A 23,034-nucleotide genomic window follows, 5' to 3' on the forward strand; every position below is an offset into this window, starting at 1 on the left:
CCCCCTCTGAAACCTCCACCATCCCCACTCTGCCTTCGCTGGAGCCGGTGGCCTTCGTCTCACTCTCGTAGCCAACAAGCACAAGCTCATGTTACGTATTCAACAGAGTGATCTTTGATGTATCGCTCCTTGTCATGAGAAGCTCAGTCATCCTGGGTGCACATCTGTAATGACCTCACTGTGAAGCTCATGATATGTCCATAGGCGCAGTCTCAGATTTACTTCTGCGGCTTTTCGTCAACACCATCTCCTGCTCGCTGGCTTGCACCACAGAAAAGTTCAGAGCCCAAGAGAAGGGACACCTTCTAGATTTCAGCAAATGTTTCTAAAAAAGCCAACCAGCAGATGTCCGCGCTAGTGGTCTACATCTGTGACGCAGGAGCCTCGCCCCCTCCACCTTCTGTGGTTACTGCCGTTCAAGCGGCTCAGCCCGGGCAGGCTGTGCGAGTCAATATCCCTGGACCGTAAATCACAGCACGGTCTGTTGTTCCTGGTCGCCTTCCAAACAATATTTCCTCCCCTCTAAACCGTGACTGAACATGCCGGCTGTAGCCAAGGAGTGAACTCTTTGGTTGTTGTGGCTTGTGTGCTTGCCAGCGGCTAACAGGAGGGCTTGAGGAACCACAACCGCTGGCTGACTGTGGGCTGTGTGAGCACTGCCATTATATAATATATCTTTCTAAGTATGGAGGAGTTATGAAACACAAAAGTAGCAAAAAATCAAAGGAGAACTGTACAAGATGGGGCATAAGAGAAACCATAGCAGATAGGTACAGCTGGTCACAGAGGGGGACTTACAGATAGGGTATGGAAGGGTCAGGAAATTATAGGGAGGGACTCACTTTTCAATTGCTGGACAGCATCAGGATAGACTTGCACATGGATGAGGTGTTGATTGAACAGACCCCGCTGACCTGAAGAAGGGATGGGGCTTAATGGTGCTCAACAGTGGAGGGCCTGACCTTTGGTCTTTGCCTATGTTGCGCTGGGCACCAGCGATTTTGATTTTGTTCAGCACAGTGAAAGATGTGGTTCTGGAGCTCACAGTCTTCAAGGCGCTCCCACAGACTTTCAAGCTGACGTGTGTGGGTAGAGGGAGTCATGGAGTTCTGAGATGGTGGACAGACCATGTTGGACTCTTCCACCCCTTGATCAGATGGCCTTCAGCATGGCTGGGTCTGATCCGAGCTGGTACGGACGGGTAAATAAGTGATGGACTGGGATGTGGCTTGAATAATTATCAGTGGCTGAGATTAATTCAAGCATTCTTTCATCACTGTTTTGTATTTTTAATTGTGATGCCCTAAGTGTGACAGTAATGGCCAGACGTTGGACCATTGCTCACTGTGCCACTGGAACCAAGCTCCACCTAAATGGAGGGATCTAACTAAGCCAAAACTAGTCTTGGGTTGCTTGTCTTTCAATTCAGAGAGCACCTGACTTCGCAGTTCGGGATGGACTGTTCCTGTTGGAGCAGGACCAAGGCTGGTTTGCATAGGGCTGGGCCTCATCTGAGATGGCACTGAGGGCAAAACAATGATGGACTGGGATACTACCCACAGTAGTTATCAGTGGCTGATATTAATTCAAGCATTCCATGCATCACTTTTTTGTATTTTTCATTGTGACAACCTAAGTGTGACAGGTATGTTCAGGCGCGGGTCCTGTGCTCACTATGTCACTGGAATAAGCTGCACCTAAATAAAAAGGCTCGAATAGGCTGAAACTGGCCTTGGGTGGCTTCACCATGAAGTCAGACACAGGCAGCCTGCCCGAACTGGACACCTCTGAGGCTCGCAATGGCCTCAACATACGGATGGGATGTAATGATTATGCTATCCTAACGGTAAGAGATGTCTCTCCACCCAAAATGAGAAGAACTTGCCACCACTCAGCACCTGAAGACCTGCTTCTTGGCAGATGAGATGGGGGGTTCTCACCTTAGACCCCTCCACACAACAGACTTAGCTGCCTTATCTCCAACCTCTAACTACAGTCATTCTATTGTCCTCCCTATCTCAATCTGCTGTAAGCTATGTCACCATTTGATATCAGATATAACTTCCCCACCTGATCCTTCATCATCAACAGAGCATGCATATTATCTATGAAATGATCTACAGAACACTGCTGCACCTGGCTATACACGCCCAGTTAACTAAACACTCAATATTAACCACACAGTCCTTCAAAGAATTGAGAGATCTGCCGCATATTGCTGTTCACTGGAGTACTCTAGCATGGGAAACCACCTTTAGTACACGGTCGTAACCTTGCAAGCGTTACTGCGCTTGCCTGAACCACGCTGGTGCCTGAGCCACGCAAATGTGTGGTTAAGGCACCATGCAAACGTGTGGTTCAGGCACACAGCAGGGCAGCCGGGAGAGGAACGAGGCGTCCGGGTAAGTGGGGCTGGGGAAGTTGGGGGAGTGGGTGATTTAGAACAGGGCGGGGTAGGTTTTAGGTTTTGGGGTGGGGTAGTTTTTAGGACAGGGCTGGGTAGGTTTTAGGGATCAGGACAGGTGAATGATAAAACAGGTGACTATATTAGAACATTGGCATGTTGAGCGGTCCATTGAAGACAATGGAGTAGCTCCACTTTTATAATGGCTGGTATAAGCCCGGAGCTCCAACAGTCCGATGTTTCCCTTAATGTTTCTCCCTTTTTAATTCACAACATTCTACCCTTAGTGGGTGGAATGTTCTAATAGCCCTATAGCCCTTCTGACTTGGGGCACATATAGACCATTCTGATTTAGCTGTATAGTATCCTATTTATCAATGAAGTGCAACTTCCAACATGGCTATAATTCTGGCATGAAGAGGTGTAAATTATGTTTGTCGCTGGTTCATATGTGTTTTTCATTTCACATATAAACAACCTTAATTCAAGTGAGTCTGCCATATGCACACATGAAACAGCCTCTCCCATTGATCTTCTGGGGTACTGCTCTATCTATATAAGTATATGGCACTTCTATAGCGCAAACCTAGCCAAACCCCAGTGAAGCACTGCACAGCGTCAAAGACAAACATACAACCAATATGTGATAGGAGAAGTAGCTGGGTTGTGGACTGTTAATGTATTGTAATCCATACATAAAGGGGAGTGCTATGGTAGCCCAAAGAAATTTCCTTGAGTGTTCAAAAAATCCAGTAATACTAGAACATTTCTTATAAGCCTTATAAATTGTTTCTTTATTCCTTTAATGATCATTCAGCATCAAGCCAGCCCGGCTGATGCTGAATGATCATTAAAGGAATAAAGAAACAATTCTGGATTGAAACACAATATAATCACTGGATATTTAAGAAAGACTGTATTTTTATATGATAAGGCTGATAAGAAATGTTCTAGTATTACTGAATTTTTTAAACACTCAAGGAAATGTCTTTGGACTACCGTAGCACTCCCTTTTATGTTGGCTTTTGGTCATGGGTATATGGTCTCTGAGTAATAGGACCATTGGGAGGTAGAGTGCTGTACCCTTAAACTCTAAGCACTAGCACCTGTGCAGCTGCTTGTTGCCCAATGTTGCTCTTCCAGTTGTTAATGTATTGTGATGTGGTGTTCTTGAAAGAGGTGGGTCTTCAAATCTTTCCTAAATTGAAGCAGCGTTGGGTGGTCCGGATGGATAAAGGGCTGTTGTTCCAGATCCTGGGCGCACAGATGGAAAAGTCTTGCTACCTTTGTTTTTTCTTTTTTTTTTACCATTCATAGTCTGCATTCTGATGATGTCCTGGCCACAAATGTGTGGGAAACACCCGAGACAGTGAGCTTGTTTGCAGTATAAGCTGATTGCTGGTAAAGATGCATCTGGTTTTGAAGATAGTGCAGGCCCGCAGGGGGAGCTAATGGAGTTCCATTAGGATGGGGGAGATGTGATAATTTTTCTTCAGGGTCCTGCATGAGGCATGCCGCAGCATGTAGGATTCCCTCAAGGAGTGCCTGTGTGGAGCCTGAGAGGCACAGGGAAGGGCATCACCATCATCTAGATGTGAAAGTATGTTGACTTGTACCGTAGTTCTGAAGTCTCTTTTGGGATGAAGCCATTTGACTTTCTTTAGATGGGACAGCTGGTACCAGGCTGTCTTTGTGTTTTTGGCAATGTGTTCCTTGAAGCTTAGAAGATTGGTGTTCAGAGTGAATCCAAGTGACTTGACGTTTAGTTAAAGATGGGGCTTGACGCTGTCATGGTCCATGTCATTTAACCAGCTTTGTATTGTTTCTTGATTCTTGTTTGCTTTTCTTAGCAAATAACAGGAATTCTGTCTTGGTTGGGTTGAGCTTTAGGTAGGAGTTGGGCATCTAGGTCTGGATGATGTGCAGACAATGTTTGAGGCCTTACATGATGTTGGCTGGTCAGTGTCAGGTATAACCTTACTCCAGTGCCACTCAAATTGTATCCTGGTAGTTCAGTTGTACTTCAGAGCAGAATTGGGTCGACCTCTCAAATCTATTGCCATACCTTAGTGAGTGTTTGGCCTCAGCAAAACAGGCCATGATTTTGGGAACTTTCCCAAGATAAATCAGAGCTATTCTGGTGGTTACATGCTACGCGTCTGAAAACCTGGTAAGTAGTGTTCGAGTGTGTATTTTAAAATGAATATTAACATGAAAAGCTTGAAATATATTGTGCGATGAAGTTGCATAGAAAATGTGCGAACATACAAAATAATGCATGTGTTTGGAATGTGCCCACGGGGAGTGGCTGCCAATGTATACGAAGGCTAATGAATCTTATTAATGATGGACTAATGTTTTGAATTTGTATAAGCATATCATAATTAGAGTCATGTATTAGGAGTTTGCTTATTAAATCCTTAGGCCTTAGCTTAGTAGGGCTCTGGGCCTAGATGCCTGGTCTCATATTAGAAAAATACAGTTTAACGGGCAATGTGCTGTTTTCCTGAAAGACACAAAGCTGTATTTTTCCAGAGTTAGATGTGTGTAGCCGTAGTAAATTCTTTCTCATGGGACTCGACTTGCTCAAGGAGACATTCTTGCTGAATGCAACAGTGTAATTCGGAACAGGTGCAAGGCATTATAGAAAACAATGGAACCACTGACTCGAGTGTAAAGTGTAACTTTTCTTACCTGACATTCTAACTGATGAAGACGTCAATAACATGAACCAAACGCGACATGAGAACTGTGGTTTGTGGAAAATTCGGGTGAAGTGCGTGGAAAATTATTGGCCAGAGATAACGATGCACCAATTATTACCCAATGAGAAATTAAAGACAGATTAGACAGTTTTGGTTTAATTGCACTACCCAAGGAGAAAGGGGATCATTCTTTTGAGACTTTGCCGTTTGTTTGCGCTGATACTTTGAACCATCTTCTTTCCATTCTTACTTATACTTACTTCTCCTCCCTATGAGGGAAGATCCTGTTCCTTAGCTATGCTATATTGAGACTTCGCCCCGTCCTATCTCTGCTGATGATGAATCGACTGATGTCCTGAGGACGAAGACTGACGCTGTTTGCTGATCTGTTGGACTGGTAACTATCTGATGCAGAAATTGTAATTGTCTGTTTGCCTTTCTTTCTAGGTACCAACTGCTATTTTGACAGAGGCCATAGTTAGATGTTTTCTAAATATGCGTTTGCTTAAACGTTTTGCATGAAGCCCAACATGCTGATGCTAATTCGAGGGTAGATAAGGTGTTCACAAATAATCTGACGCAAATAGACAAATGACTGAGTTCTTGCTTTGTTGAAACATGTACTAATGAGACTCTGCTAAGTTGATACATTTCAATGATGTGCTTAAGTACTAAATGATCATAATCTATGCATTAATTAAGTTGTGTTCTAATTGCCAAATAATAGTGGTTATGATGAGCTTATTGCTATTGAGACTAATAAACATGATATTAGATTGTAACAAATAGGGAAATAAATATCCTAACACTTAACTAAACTGGAGTGGTTATTCATGACTGAAGGGTCATGGCGTGTTCAACTTATTGATTCTTACTAAATGTTATTGATTAACTTGTTGATTTAGTTACTGTGATTATTGATTGGGTTATTGATCCATTGATCTGTGATGCCAAAAGACATCTTGTCCTGGGAAGTCCCCGAAAGTGGTCCAAAGGTTCACCGACCTAGGCGTGTCTCCTTGTAAGTTTACTTATCAAGGCTCTGACGCGCTATCAGTAGTAGCCCCTGCCCTTTCGCTCTCCTCGTTCAGACACTTTTTCATCCTGTTAACTGAAACACCCTCACCTCTCTCCAGTGCCTACACTCTATGATGTGATCACAAACTCTCTGCAGCTTTGATAGAATAAACACTCTTCACCGATTCTCAAACAGAACACAAAACAAATGCCCATATGTACTGTCCATAGGCAGAGTGGGAAAACCCTTTTGTACATCAGGCCCAACATGCCCAGTTAAACACAAATGATAGAGGAAACATGCCCAGGCCTGCACTATGAAAAGATACTCAGGTCTAAATGAAATCAGCAACACTGTCAACTGCACAGGTCCCACTAATGCGGAGCAGCTTCAACAACAAATGGAGCAAGTGTAAATCTCAAAGGTGCTGCATGTAAGTTTTGTGGTGCTTTACAGTTCCTGGTATAGTATTTAGTAAAACGTTTATTGTGCACAGCATTATGTTTTACCATAAGCTTATAATTAAAAACACATATATAGCTTGAGTGCAAAAAAGTATATTTATGCATATGGTTATTTTTTTTCAAAATGCGTTGAGTGGTCAAAATACATACATATCCAAACAAAAGAAGAAAAGCATGCATAGAATGTTCTTACCAGGTGGATGTAAGGTACGAAGTATCCGAGGACCACCGTGGCTATTCCAAATGCCCAAACCCGATATGTCTTCCGGCGGAACACTCTCAGATTAAAGTAGTTCCGCACCTCGGCCAGGCACTTCCTTTTCCCCCCCTTCTCCTTGTCCCCGCCATGACCGGATGAGCGAGGGAGGATGGGTTTGAAGGTGAGGGACAGCAGAACCTGAATGAACATGAAGGCGCTGAGCACCTGGAAGGTGTGTGCGAGGCCGATGGCTTTTCCGATGGTCTTCATGATGAAGGGGAGGGACATGGTGAAGAGGCAGCTCCCGCCGGCCACTATACCATTGACCAATCCCAGGCGCCGTCTAAAGTAGTGACCAAGGATAACCAGAGAAGGCTGGAAGGCAAAGGAGCTGCCGCATCCAAAGAGTATCCCATAGGTGAAGTATCTGACCTCAAGAGACCTGCAGAAACAGAGGGTTCAAGAGCAAGCGTTACTTAAAGATATATATCAATTAATGTGTGGCAGCTTGAGCAGTTACACAAACTTATTTCCCCATACTCAAATCCACTTCACCCGCCTTTAAAATTAAAATTGCCTTTTTTGTGCATGTACACACACACACATACATATATATATATATATATATATATAGAGAAAGAGAGAGCGAGCGAGCGAGATTTATATACACTGAAAAAACACGTTAAAATGGTGTTATCGTTCCACAGCAAAGCCTTATATCCCTTGAAAGTTGCCAGCACTTAAGGCCCTCCATACATACCATAACTCCCCCCCACTATGAAAACATAATTTGCATCAAAAATGATGACCTTACACATTAAATCACAATTGTCATAACAAATTACATCAATGACATCACTAATTCCATTACATTACACAACCCGCTATAACTGATATTAACTTTAGCATCACTCTATATACAGTATAATTCCTTTATTTGGATCCAAGTCCAGTTGTTTATTACTATAAGTCGCACAAAGAGCTCATGTAGCTGCCAATGCCTATGCAGCATGAAATTGCGTAATGTGTATTTTATTATGAAACTTTACTAATAAATTAAATTCAAACTCACATCAAGAAAAACATTTTCCATATATGCCATGACTGATGAACGGAATGCTAACAAGAGACGATTGTTTAATGCTGATTTAGCTGCTTACTAATATTACAGGATTAGCCATATTACTTAGAGATTAAATAAATTAATTCTATAGAATAAGTGGCAACATTGTGCTGTTCTGAGTAGGCTGTTCCCAAAGAAGTATGAGGTAATCTGTTTTAACACTTTTTCGTATTTTATACCATACACATACTCATGGAGAAATACAAAGGTTGACTAGAAATGTATATGTGGGGATATAATACTTCCTATCTATCTATATATTACATGTTGTGGGGCACAGCATGTAGGGATAAACCCATATATCACAGGGAACCTTGAAATAAAGAAAATATTTCTCACTATTTCACAACTGCAACAAGAAATTGCAGACAGACTAATCTGGAAAGCTTACACATTGCCAAAGCTACTAGGATTATTTGGCATAGAGAACCAAATTATGCAGAAATATTATCTAAACATCTAAATTATTCAGGAAAAATGTTAATTACACAGCACATTCCCTGGAAGTATTATTTCGATCAATCTGAGCTTGAACCACCATATTTGGTAAAATCTGCAGAATTCACAAATTATGTGGCACATTTTGTGACATATGGTAAATCTATAATTATGTGGTAAACACTGCTGCCACAAAATCGCTAACATCCACTGACCCTCATCATGGCCCACTGTCTTATCAACAGTTTTTTCAAGAAAGGTAAACAAAATCTAAACATTCTAACTTCAATCAGTGCCTATTGTTAGCTGTACTTTGAAGAAAACAGCTTTTTCAAACTAACTACCCAAAAATAAATATGTAATATACAGTACGTGTAACGGATATCATATGTAATATGGGGCATTATTGTTATTGAGGGGTTCTGGGCACATTTACAAATCACTTTTTGTGTGGTTTGTGATATCTTCAGAACGACTCAATGGCAATATTACACCATATTTCAAAGGTACCTGTGCACCATATACATTTCAACATGCAAACCCACACTTGCTTCCAAGGGCTTGGGATTTTTACATTCTATGCACCCACACACAAGTTCTCACAGTAACTCTATGCTATAAATGGGTGTAATCCTATCAGTGATGTCATCAATGACATTTGTGAAGATCAATGATGTATTTTAACATGTCATGAGTTATGTAATACGTGAAGTCAAAAGCAGTGCATGGCAGGGGTGCACGTTATAGTTAGTTCAATAAACTATAAGTGGGGAATATCTGTTTTTTGATTGTTAGTTTTTCCTATCTCATTTCAACACCTAACTACAGCTCTCACTTTAATCTTTGATTTTCTTCAGCAGATTTCTGGAGTTTTTTTTTATGTAAACTGAGATATTATTACCATACCTAACTATAACTTCTTTTTAACCTTCGTGTTTTTCAGTGAGTTGCTGGGGATTTTGTTTTAGCATATTCACACTTGAGCACATTCCCCAACCCCACAGTTCAGACGGTGTCCAATGCTCCTGCTTCCTACTGGCCTCGGCCAGTCACAGTGGGATGCTGACTCTGAGGCCTGGTTAGTGACTAACCCCTGCAGCTGCCTAACCATCCCCGTGGACTGGCAATTGCTGCAGAGTGCACGGCCTTTGGCAGGGCTCAGCAGTGAGCTGGATGTAGGACTTCGCCCATGGCCAGGCCCTACATCCAACCTAAATGTGGCTGCCCAACCTTTCACAATGCATGACCTTTGACAATGCCTGGCAGGTGGGTTGACTGCAGGGCCTGACGTTGCCAGGCCCTGCAGCCAAACCTCCACAGTTGGCCAACTGCCCCATGGCTTCAACCACGCGCAGCTGAGGTTGGCCTCAGGCTTCTCAAACCCCACAGGCATCCATTTAATGTTGTACCGTGGTGCCATGCTGGGTACTGCTGTACCAGGCACATGTACCATGGTACAGACGCATCAAACGTTTTTGTTAGTTAAACTTAAGGGGAGGAGGCGTTCCTTTGGGACCCCGCCACACTGCTCCTGGGGTGGCTACCAATCCCTCCTTATAGGTTTTTTAAAACATGTTTTCAAGACTCAGGGACCAAGTTCCCGAATGCTGCAATGGAAGCAGCCGCAACATTTTGAACCCGGGTTTCGGCACTGTCATCTTTTTCATCTCATCATCATTTTCAGGTCTAGTATCCCAATATTAGGTCCATGGTCCAAAAGAGTCGGATTTATGGTTCGGTTCAGTTCCACCATCCTGTGACAAAAATTGGGACAAGGTGTGCATCTCGTGACCCATTGGCTGATGTGCAGGCAGGAGGGACTCAGAGAAATAAAAAAAAAGGAAATTTTGTTGAATGATTTGCAGATCCTGAGTTAGGGTTCTGAAACCTCTCAGTAAGCCTCCAAGGTTTGCCTCCTCCTGGGTCAGCGGAACCCAAGCAAACGCTCTTTGACCCTTACTGGTCCCTCCTTCTGGGTTCGCAGACCTGGGCCAGGACTGCAAACTCTGTAGGGTTGTGGGAGTTCAACTTAAGTCCTTGAGGGTTTAAACTATTTACACTGAATATGAATATAGTAATATTTACTGGTCTGAGTATATGTAGTTAGTTAGGTGTTACTTATTGGTATAAATATTGTAAGGTCATAAGCACTGTACATGGTTCACTTTTCTCCTGACTTGTCTGTTGCACCACTGCTCTGTATGAGCGAACAGCCAAAGTTTAAAAAGCTGAAGACCTGCCGCTTCCAATAGGCCCCCTCACAAAGCCCTGGCCATACCTTCTATGGTGCCAGGATACCCTCTTAGGTGATATGCATGCCCAATAAATGCTAATACCATAACACATCAAGAACAACATGCAGTTGCAAAGCCAAGATTAAGGGCCAGATGTAGCAAAGGTTTTTACCCATTCTGTGTCTATGGGAAAAAGTGTTCGTACATATGGCCCTAAGCCTTTGACTTTGCTAACTCAGACCTATTAGCTTTGCCAGTGTTTTTGCTGCAAACCAAAACGGTCATTGCCTCTGCTCAACAGCATCACAAAAAGAAGGTAAGTAGTATAATGCATACAAGCATCATCACACATGCACATAAGTAGGGGTGCGTGGTAAACGCCATTCGGCCGGAGGAGTTTGCAGAGTTTTGCCACTTCGCCCTGCACTTGGAGCGCAGAGTTCGGCATAAACTCCGATAACCGGTGGCGGAGCGGAGTTAACCGGTGTGGTCAGTTGCTCATTAGGAAGCTGATAGGGAAGACTACATTTCCCAGAGTGCTGGAGGCGGTGTCATCAACAAGAGTGAGACTGGCAATCCCAGAATCCCGGTGGCAGGGCAGATGCTGTTGGAGGAGGAGACCCCTGCCTGCAGGCGGGTGTGCCTCTCATCGAGAGCGTGGCACCTGTGCACCCAGCAAGCTCCGCCCAGGATCACACATAAGTGTCATTACGTTATGGCAGCCCCAGTGTGATTAGGCATGCAGCCTCATGTATCACCAAGCATGTGTCATGATGCAGCTGACATTTTATTTTGGTTTTAATTTCCTGTTCCAAACTGTCTGTTGCTTAATCTTGGAGTGGTAAGTGTGCAAAATATAACAAGCATTTGCAATGCAATGGGTCTCGCGTTTGCTCATGTTAGAGCTGATCGCGTTGTAAACTCCTAACCCGACTTTTCACCTATCGGGCAAAAGTGCATTTATGTACATAACCCGAAAAAGTGAAATGAACTATGTAAAGCGCTCGACTTCTGCCAAGCGAGATCGTGCTAGTAAATTAGAGAAAAAGAAGTCCACGAGCCCGATGGAAAACAGCGAGCCTCGCATGTTTTCTGTACTTGGTCGCTGCGCTCGAGGAGGGCTAGCCACCGGAAAAGGCACGACGTATGCGTGCCTTCGACTAATGAAAGCATGCAGATTTTATTAGGCAAGCCCACGAACCAATAAAAAAACACTGACGTGACGTTGACAGGGCTCCGAGCCCTTTTCTAAACACTAAAGCGCCTCGCTGCGATACGCATGCGCGAGCGCATGCAACGCAGGCTCGACCCTAAAAAAGGGCACGAAAGTGCCGTTTTAAAGAACAAAGTGTCCCTACAGCAAATTAAAGTTGCCGATCCCTCCAAAAAGGAAAAGAAAATATAATAAAACAATAATGTGATGGGATTTGGAGGAGCTTGTTTGGAGGTGAGTGGAGTAAGACAGCTGATGAGCAACAGGTAGCAGCAGAGGAACTGAACGGGGGTGGGGTGTTTAAATAAAAAAAAGTTAGTGGGACATGGACAGGCAGGGAAGCAATGGGCAAGCTTTGGGAGGGGAAGCAACACAGAGCCGACGCAGTGGGGATGTGAGAGGGAATCAGCACACGAGGAAAGAACAAGAAAACACATACAAAGTGCAAGAAACCGTATGCACTTCCATGAAGTGCTAAAAAAAGAGAAAAAACATTTCCCTCTTGAGGAACTGTGGAAGGATACAAGTCATTAAAAAAAACATGATACAGATGCTATGATCTAGGGGAGGGACAAACATAAGTCGAGGAAGGGAAGCCATTGACAAGAATTCAAGAAAATGAGATTGACAAAAAGCAGTGAGCTAACCAAAGGTAGAGTGTAAGTAATGGCACTGTCCACAATAGGTCTTCTACAACAGGAAGCTAAAAGCAATCTGTAAACGAGACCTAACATGGGAAATAGAATACTAGGACAGATCCAGTGACGGGCAAGATGGATCCAGGAGCAGTAAGCTTTCATCAGTTCCTGGAATCTGAGACGACAAGGCAATCTTTTGTTAAACAGTTGAGGTGTGATTCACAAAACATTTTGCAAGCCAACGTTCTTTAATCATAAAAGGAAGATCAGAGGTGTGACCAAACATATCAGCAGGAGAGAAAAGCAGGTTGATCCCTGAGAGGGTAGTGATCATGGGCAAATTTGGAACTTTGAGGATATTTACAAAACTTTCAATGCTCACATAGTGCCAAAATGATCAGCAGATAAGTATGCAAGTTGTGGTGAATAAAAGAAGCGAGATCTCCACCAGGAACCTTGGTTTCCAGGTGAGAACAAAAAGTTAAGGTGCATTTTTCATCTTAGCCCTGACAGCAAGCCAGATTGTTCACCACTTAAGAGCTAGAAGTATTCATTTAACTCTATATTTTTTGTAGATTTTCATGCTTAGGTTTTGGGTTTTTCAGAATCTCAGAAAACTAGTAAAAAAAATCATAGACTTGACCCCATTTCACCTATTCTTAAGGACCTTCACTGGTTTCCAGTTGAGACATGGATAAAAGTTACAATCAGATTTAAGAAGTAAGAACCCACTTCACCTGGAAATGCTGAAATTACAAACAACCCAGGCACCGGAGCAATCAGTCTCCAATGTATTTGAAACTCCTTATCAGTACAATTAGGAACATTGTCTGACATGCTACCATTCAGTAATGGTCTGAAGAGTGTCCTTTTCCTGTCATAGTTGTTGAGAAGGATCTCTAAACAAGAAATTATGCATTATATGCTCCCACCTAATCACCTGCTAATAGGTTACTATAACTACGTCTGTCCCCATTCTACGCCCCTGATCGCCACCACATTTCTCTTTAATGTATCTATAAAATGTGGTCCTCATTGACATACAACTTTCTATGGCCATTTAACTTTGTTTTTCAGTACATAAAATTGTAATTTGCTGTCCTTCGTAAAGTGCTGCAATACTGGTCATTTTAGCAGTGTTATGAAAAAAAAAAAAAAAAACAGTTGGTATCACAAACTGCATTCCCGTTTGCCAATCAGTCGGAATGAAAATTGTACATCCTGGTTTGCAAATGGATGTGCGCACATCTGGTCCAATTTTCCTTGCATCTGTCACTCAATACACATAATCAATCAATCAGTAGATTAGTAGAGCGCTACTTGTCACCTGTGAGGGTATCCAGGCGCTGGCAGGGTCCAGTTGATTAGCCGAATAGCCAGGTCTTCACGGGCGTTCGAAACTCTGGAAGAGATAGGGAGGTTCATACATAAAAGGGTAGCTCATTCCATGTCTTCACTGCTAGGTAGGAGAAGGAGAGACCTCTGCATCTCCTACGTCGGAAGCAGGGAGTAAGGATTAGAGAAAGGGACGAGGAGCAGAGGTGGCTGGTGGGCTGATGGAAGTTTAGGCGGTGATTCAAGTAGGCAGGTCCGCAGTTATGTAAGGCATGTTTGCATGGGTCAGGAGCTTGAATTGGCATAATTTCTGTACTGGAAGCCAGTGGAGTTCCTGGAGGTAGGGGATGACGTGGGTTCATCAAGGGAGCACCAGTTCCAGTCTGGCTGCAGCGTTCAGTATGATCCGTAGTCAGAGGAAGTGAGCTGTGATCCCTGCGTAGACAGTGTTGTCATAGTCCAATCAGCTGGAAATGAGGGCCTGAGTGATGGTGCATCTGGAGCATTGGGGTAGCCATTTCAATATCTTATGAAGCATGCGGAGGATGAAGAAGCACCAGGACAAAACAGAATTTACCTGAGTTGTCATTGGTAGCTTATTGTCCAAAATGATGCCTAGGTCCCTAGCGTGGTCAGTGGGGGCCGGAGTATATCTAAGTTCTGAGGGACACCAGGATGCGTCCCATGGGGAGCTTTTGTTTCTGAAAATCAGTACCTCTGTCTTGTCCGTGTTGAGCTTCATGCAGTTGTTCTTCCACAACTGTCATGCAGATGTGGAAGCTGGTCTTGGTGATGCTGGTGTCTTCGGAGAGGGACAGGATGAGTTGTGTGTGGTCGGCATAGGATGTGATGTTGAGTCCGTGGGTTTTGGCATGCTGGCAAAAGGTGTCATATAAGTTTTGAAGAGTGTGGGCTGAGCGAGGATCCTTGGGGTACTACACAGATGATTTTCTTGGGCTCGGAGGTGAAAGGGTAAGGCAGACAATTTGCGTACTTTCAGTGAGGAAAAAGGTGATCCACCTGAGGGCAGCTCCTTGGATGCCTATGTTGTGCAGCAGTGAGATGAGTGTATGGTGGGAGTCCATATCAAAGGCTGCCGAGAGGTCTAGGAGGATTACAGCAGCAGTCTCTCCTGGGTCGAGTAGGGCTCAATTGTCATCAGTAGCTGCAATGAGGACTGTGTTGATGCGGTGGTTGCTGCAGAATCAGAATTAGGAGGAGTTGAGTAGGAGGTTTCATTCCAGATATGAGCAGAGTTGTTGGTTGATAATTTTTTCTAATACTTTGGTCGTGATAGGGAGCAGGGAGATCAGACGGTTGTTGTTGAGTTCACTGGGGTCTGCCGATGGGTAATTTAGTGGGGCACTGACTTCTGCATGTTTCCAGTCCTTAGGGACGGTGGTCGTGGCAAGTAAGGTGTAAAACAATGTGGCGTGTACGTGGCTGATTCTGGCTTCGCCTTGGTTGAAAATCTGGTGAAGGCATGGGTTGGTTGGGGCCCCTGAGTGGACTGAGTTCATGGTGGAGGTGGTGGCCTGTAGGGCAAGCTAGCTCCATTCATTTAGTCAGGTGCCTGTGGTGGCGGGGGTGTTGTGTTGCTTGAAGAAGTTGGTGGCCTTGGTCTGGGGCTTGAAGTTTCTGTAGATGTTGGCAATCTTGTTGTGGAAGAAGTTTGCACGTTTGTCACTGAGTTCCTGTGAGGGGGTAATGTTTGTTGCAGCTGAGGGGTTGAAGAATTCCTTGACAATGTTGAAGAGTTCTTTGCTGTTAGTGGAGCTTGATGTGTGAGGCTAAGGCCTTTTCTTCGATTCTCTCAACTGTTTGTGGTAGAGGTTGAGGACTTTCTTGAAGGCAGTCTTATCGGACGTGTCCTTGTTAGTGCGCCATCTCCTTTCCATTTGTTTACAGTGTCATTTAGCGGTTCTGAGGTATTCATTGTGCCAACTAGCTTGCTTGGTAGACCTTCTGTGGGTGTTGTTGCTAATGGGATTGGTGCTGTCAGTCCAGTTAGTGATCCAATTGTTGAAGTTTCTGATGATTTGGTGTAGGTTGTTGTTGGAGTTGGGGTGGGTGGTGTTGAGGGTGTTGATCCATGTCTCCTTTGAGACTTTGCGCCATCTGTGGTAGGGGTTGTTGGGCAGACTGGGGCAGACGTCCGTAAGCTGGTGATTTTGAAGTGGAGGATGGAGTGGTAAGTCCAGGTTAGTTCTATGGCGTGATTGTACTTGATGCGAACGCTGGGGGTGAAGATGAGGTCTAGTGTGTGGCCTGTGTTTTGCGTGGGTTTGTGGAAGATTTGGGTGAGTGCGATGGTGTTCATTCTGTTGAGGAGACTGGTAGAGTTGATGTCATTGTGGTAGTCGAAATGGAAGTTGAGGTCGCCAAGGAAAATAAAATTGTTAGAGCCTATGGCGAGGGAATCGATGATGTTGGCGATGAAGGTGCAAAAAGCTGGGTGTGATCTGGAGACGTTAGGCGAGGGTGCCCCTGATGATGGTTTTGCTGTCTGTTTGGAGTCGGAAGTGGAGGTGTTTCATGGCTGGGGTAATATTATCATTTGTGGTGGTGTGCTGGATAGATTCCGCATGTCTGATGGCGATCCCTCCAACAGGCTTGTTGATGTGGTAGCAGTGGGTGATCTTGAATCCTTCAGGTATTGTGGTGGCAATGTTGGGCACAAAAGTGGGGTTAATCCAGGTCTGTGAGGAAGAGGAGAGGACGTCAGGTGTGAGGGTGGAGCTGAGGCCCCAAATCTCTGTGGTGTGTTTGCATAGTGAGCGTGTGTTGAGAAGGGCACATGCAAGGTTGGTGTTTTTGTTCAGGTGGTGTCTTCAGGGTGGGGCCGATCGGTGGGCTGGTGTGTCTGCTGTGGCAGGTGAACGGGCAGTGAGTGCAGATGAAAGGGCCTATCGTGGAGCATGGGTTGGCGTGGTGGGAGTGTTTGTTGCGTTATCTGGGGTCGAGGGTACAGTGCTTAGCGATGGTGTATCTTTGGGAGGGCAGGGGGTCAAGCTGTGGGTGCAGTCCAGGCACAGGCAGGCGCAAAATGGTTGCCTTTGCCCACCCACTATGTGCATCTGCTGCACCATCATGCTGCAGCCTGCATTAAGTAGAACAAGCAGGAACTGGAAGCCACAGGCACTTGGCAGGCTAGGTGTCTAGGTGCCTACAACTTACCATATCTTTACAATCAGCAATGGATAAGACAGCATTCCAATGGCAATGCTCCATGCAAGAAAAGTGTTGCGATTGAACAGGGGTCCACAGGGCCAAATATGTCAATTTTTACAATCCCACTGCAGCCTCTAAGACTGCTTCAAAGAGCTCAGAATGGACAGTCCTAGAAATCCCAGCCACTGATGTAGAATCACTTTCAGACACACTTTAATAGTGATCCCTATTCTTATGGTAGAACTTGGGTCTTAAAACTTTCTGGAGGTTGGAATCTGTCAGTGAGACAAGGCTGAAAGCCAAAGCTGAGCAAGACTACAGAGTACTGGATCCAGAGTTAGAAATCTTTGTAGTAAGTTCAAAGCGAGAGAGCGTGCCTTTAGCTCTGGGCTGTGTTGTTCTTATGATCGGAAAATGGCACCTTTCCTATCAAATTATGTACCAAATACTATGCTAAGCCTCAATAAAAAAATAACAAATTGTTGCTGAGATCTTGACATAATCTTAACCACCACAACACTTAAATCTCCAGAGCTGGGGACTCCACAGGAAACAGCATGCTATTGTCCTATTAAACCTGGATCCACCCATCAGTCCCCAGCAGATGCAATTAAAAAATCTATGCATATGGCTCAAAGAAAAGAAAACAATCTATCATATGCTTTGCAAATTACTGAGCTGCTCATGAACACCACTTTCTACCTAATACCAGTAGTATAAGTGTGCCCTCTGGACCTGTACTGAGGTAATTGATTCTAAAATGAAGAAGTTACAAAGGGTGAAATGAGATGTCATCTGCATTTTTTTACCTTGCCATAAATTTAACAGAATTGTGAAAACCTTTGGATGATTCAACAAGATGTACATATCCTTGAGGAAAAGCATAAAAACTGCTGTCAAGTACAGACTACACTACTGCGCAAGGTGGCCACACAACTTCCTTTAGAAATGCTCTGTTTATTGCAAGGGAGGACATAGACAGAGTTAAAGTTGCTCTAATCTTTTTCATGTCACTAGGATGCACACCTACAGTTGCCTCTCCCTGTCAGGCCTTCCCTGTGGGAGTGACAGTCAGGCATCGCTTACTGGCTGTTAGGCTTGGAAGGAAAAGGACTAACAGTCTGCACTTCTCTTGGCATTGGTGGAAGACAGGCTCGTGGAGCCTGGGTGCCAGCAGAGGATTAGCTTCCATTGGTGCAGCAGGTGCAGTGGCACTGGAGCACAGAGGCCTGAAGGGGTCCACTGAACTTTGATGTTTGCAGCATTCCACAGTATAACAGCAGACAAGGGGCCCATCTCCTTTCTTGCAATAGGGTCCGTGACACAGTGGCCATGCCCCTGGGTGTAAGGAAGGTGTAGGGCATGGAGGCAGGTCCTTGAAGTCATTGAGATAACAATGGTGCCTGGGAACATCAGCTTGTAGGGCATTTGCAGCTGCTTAGTGTCTGCACCTGTTGTGCGCCCTGCATTTCATTTTCCTCCCTGGGGCATCCCTCGGTTTAGGTCTATATTTAGCCTTGTCTGTCTCTTTTGTTACTACCTGTTGTTCTCCTAGGTGATGACTCCTACCCTTGTGGAACATGGCAAATTTCTGGTTGTTCTGAACCTTCCCTCAACTACCTTCCAGGAATAGTTGGTGAGTGTTTCGCTCCCCATTTTTTGTCTACCCGCTTACTTCTCACATGCTTTCTACTCACAGGGCCTGATCCACTAATGGCCTCCGCACTCGTGGCGAAGGCCCCACAGCCACGAGGGAGTATCCACACTGGGGGTGGAATCATCTCAATAAGAATTCTCATTGCGGAGATTCTGCCACGAGTACAGAGACTGCCCCACGACAGCAGGGCCTTCGCCATGAGTGCGGAGGACCTTTGTGAATTCGGCCCACATGCAAAAAGTTAATATTTGTTACCCTCTTCTGTTTTCTACTGCCACAGTCCTATGCATCCCGGATAGAACTTTCCTAATCCTCTGACCGCTTTACCCTCAAAGTTACCACTGACTTCTTTGTCAAGACGCATCCTTTTTGCTAAGACCCCAGTGACACTATTCACCTGCCAGCCCCAACCCTTTACCCATTCCCCCGCCCCATCTGCCTCATATTAAAATAATTAAAAGTATCTGAGACTAGTGGCATCTGGGAGCGAGGTAAGTACCAGATCAGTAACCTGGTCTACTGAATTTTGGGCAAGTAACTACTTCTAGCTATATAATGCTGTGGTATTCTCCAGAGGGCTACATCATTCAAGGGACAACAGGAAAACCAGCATATTGGATCTCAGAGGCAAGGTTACGAAACAATTCAAAGGTATGACTCTACTTCGAGAGACCAAAAGGTTGGCGGTGTTGAGTAATTTTACGATACACATTATATAGTCCCTGAGATCGTACTTTGCACCTTTTTCAATGTATGTATAGGACAAGACGTGCATAGTTAGTATGCAGCACAATCAGTCTTCTGACTTCTAGTTATTGAAAACTGGAAATGTAGGGTTCCTCTCCGTGGTGCAGAAATCTAAAATATGCAGTTGCCCACAGCTTTAAAAAGTTGACCCTATATCTTCAGGCTTTATAGCTTAGCTCTTTGGGGTCCGCATCTGGCTGTAACAATCTTGGTTCTTCCTGATTCGAATCCTCCAATGCTGGGCTTCACCCCATTCTCCTGAAGTCGATTACACGAAAACCACTGAGGTGGGCAACAAGCGTCAGACCTCTTAAGACAAACAGGAAACTAATTTTGAGGCAGCCATATGAATGCTACATTTCAATACTAACACTCCAGATTAAGCATTAGGTAATATATTCGATTCACACTGTGCTGTGATAAGTATAATTTAAACGAAGCGGCCTTAGAGACAGATGAGAGTAATTGGACTACCGGTTAATACACGTTACAGCAGTATCTAGTTTCGGAAGAAAAAGTTTCAACTTATGCTTACCAAGAAATGCTAATAAATTTTCGCTTACAACAAAGATATCTTAGATATGAAGCAGAGAGAGAGAAGACAAGACCCCTTAGGCATCTGCAGTCACAGGTGGGTTGCAGTTAAGCAGGTCCAAGGTATCAACGAGAAAAATAAATCATTTCGACAGGAGAAATCTTTGGCATTTTCCCACTCGCTGCATAATAACGTAATCATTGATAAAATAATCAAACAGACTTTTTCTAAAGAAACTTTAACTTGGATACATTGGGAAGCAGGTTCAAGTAAAACCTTAATATATCTGGGCTGCCACTGCTTGATACAAATAGAAGACCAGTGTTTGATGTATTTGCTCTGCCCCTTCTTCATTGAGAATTTGTCAAAAGGACTTGCCAAAGTTGGATATGGCCAGGTAAAAGAGATGACACGCGATACTGCTAAAATTACAGGACCTCGGATGTAAATCACCAAAAGGCAAGGCTAGAGGAAATTAGATGGGAATTGGCTTGTTGTTAAAATCTTAGAAGCTGTATTATTAGTTAAATGGATTTGCATGCCGAGGTTCCCACAAGCTGAAATTATTGTTCTGGTTCAGCGAGGACCTGGCTTGGCAGTTTGGGCTAGACTGTTCCTATTGGAGCCCATGAACGTCCATTCACCAAAATACAAGGAGTAGCGGAAGTGACCTCACAATTCAAGTGACATCACATGACTTTTAATCCTGAATCCTACAAAATGATGTAACAAGACCTTTATTCAGTTGAAATCACTGAAGCATAATTTATACCTCAAAGGAAAAAGAGTTGCTAAATCACAGGGAAATGCACACAAAAAAATAATTAAAAAGCCCAATAATGGTGAGGCTAATTCAAAGGTACTATACATTGTATATGAACTATATTGTTGGCTTGATTTACTTCTGTTCATTGATAATAAGCTTTGATTTATCATCGTTTGAGAGGAAATGCAAACCAAAGCGGCAACGTTGTTTTCAAAAACAATTTTTTTGCAAATATTCACAGTAATGGACTGTGGCAACAATTTGTAAATTTTTTAAAGTGTATCTAATTTCATTTTTTATTACCAACGGAGTGCATACCACTTCATAATGTATTTATTTCTAACTTAAAGTGCAATCTCCCAGTGGGATCTGCATAAAGTAAACAGTGTCCTTCATAAGAACACTGTTTACCGTCTACGTTTGGCACTGCCTTTGAGGCCCAGGTTCGCAAAAGCAGCGCTAGATAGAGGTCGCAAGATAGAGGCCGCAGCTGCGACCCCCTAAAAAACTTCCAACGGGAACCACAGCTAGGTCAAATCTGAGGTGGATAGAAGAATAATCGGTTGGAATGTTACCCCAAATGATTGCCAGTGATTAGACAAATTGCACGCATTCCTATCATCACCTTTTGTGTGTTTGATGTAACACCCTAAGGTTATGTCCAGAAGTGGGTCCCTTGCTCACTGTGCCACTGGAGCCAATCTGCCCCGACTGAAAAAACCCAATCATGTCAAAACTGGTCTTGGGTTGCTTGTGTTCTGGTTCAGAGAGGACCCGACTTGGCAGTTCAGGTTGGACTGTTCCTATTGGAGCAAGACCAAAGCTGATTTGCATATAGCTGGGTCAAATTTGAAGAGGCATTGTGGGCAAAACGACAATGGAATGGAATGCTACCCCAAGCAATTGTCAGCGGTTAGACAAATTCCAAGCGTTCCTCTCATCGCCTTTTGTGTGTGTAGTTTAGCTTTATGCCAGTGTCTATAAGATGAACCAGTATTTGCTAAATTTAAAATGTTTTGTTTCCCTATGATCACACACCTTATGAAAGGAGATCTGTATCAATCCACCAGTTTTACCCCATCTTTCAAATTGCACTCCTTCCGTCCCAACCCGGCCCCTATGCCCCCCCACATGGTGGATGATGAAATTTCAAAGTATTGGGGCGTGAAAATTAGTCCTGAGATCCAGCAAAGTTTGGAAGCCTGACAAACATAAGGGTGCCTGACAGGGACAGAGGGGTAACTACTTTTCACATGAAGCTGAGTCCTTAAGTGCTTCAATGTTTATTACTATCTTTATACTTGTAAGTACTTATGCTATGATGAAAACACTATTGAAAAACCTCCGCAGAAAACACACACTAACCTGTTAAAAATGTAATCCTTGAAGAATTGTATCACCGGTGAATGGATCTGAACATCAGCCATGAAGCTCTTTATGGAAAACGTGAACACAGACATCCACATGTAAAAATGAAACATCATTTGAGCATACTTTTTCTGCAGCTTGGCGCAATGGAGAGAGAGTTCACAAATAATAAGATGGGCTTTGTCCAAAGAAAGCAGGACCGCAGCAGCAAGAGCCAAGGGAAAGAAAGAATAAATCATTGCAAAGCAGGATGCTTTCCAGTAATTAGTAGGCAGACAACTCATCGCTAACTAAATATAAAAAACAAGCCATATGTCATGTGCAGTTTTAGATTCAGAAACTATTGTCTGCGTACTATTTCTGAAACTTGTATGTGCAAGATAACTCCACAACAGAGAGGACTACTGAGGCAGCCTGCATGCTTGCTTGCTTCATCACGGACCCAGCAGGTGACACACCTTAACTCGTCCCTTCTCTGTGCCTTCACTGGTAGAGGCAGCAATGACAATCGTTGAGCCATGGCAGGTTGCAAACAACCAATCACTATGTGGCTCCAAAATAGGATGGAAAAGTGATTGGTCATGTTTTTAGTTACTGCTCCCGCCCCGCCGCATACACCGACTTTGGGGGTGGGGGGGATTGAAGTTTCAGCTGATCCCTGCCAATCCCAACGCTGCTCTCACACTGTGTATTACAACACACAGAATGAAAGCTGCAATGGGATTGGCTGGGCGGTCAAGAACAGCACTCCCTCAGATTATAGTGGGACTGGGCCTCTGTCCCTTTTTTGACTTTCTGGCAAAGCATGGATTCAGAACGCAAATATGCGCATGTCAGACTGGCTGCGTTGAAGGCAATGGTCAGGCTGACATGCGCAGTTCAATTCACAACAGTAGGTATCCATCCACTCTGCCAGTCACCAGGACAATGTCACATCCTTGCACTGTGCCAAGGGGCACACCTGTTTCATGTTACAATGGTTCTCTCCACTACCTACAAACAGTGTGTGACGGCTCCCA

General features: G+C 44.1%; 1 protein-coding gene across 1 annotated transcript in view; it reads right to left on the bottom strand.

Annotated features, from left to right (window-relative positions):
* The window catches only part of SLC16A2 (solute carrier family 16 member 2), a 396,992-nt gene that overhangs the window by 121,741 nt on the left and 252,217 nt on the right, over window positions 1–23,034 (bottom strand). Inside the window, exon 3 of the mRNA XM_069210883.1 lies at window positions 6,785–7,232. Within this exon, the coding sequence (XP_069066984.1) occupies window positions 6,785–7,232 (448 nt within the window). The remainder of the gene's footprint in view (window positions 1–6,784; window positions 7,233–23,034) is intronic.

The sequence above is a fragment of the Pleurodeles waltl genome, chromosome 2_1, assembly GCF_031143425.1.
Source record: "Pleurodeles waltl isolate 20211129_DDA chromosome 2_1, aPleWal1.hap1.20221129, whole genome shotgun sequence".
NCBI classification, from domain to species: Eukaryota; Metazoa; Chordata; class Amphibia; order Caudata; family Salamandridae; genus Pleurodeles; species Pleurodeles waltl.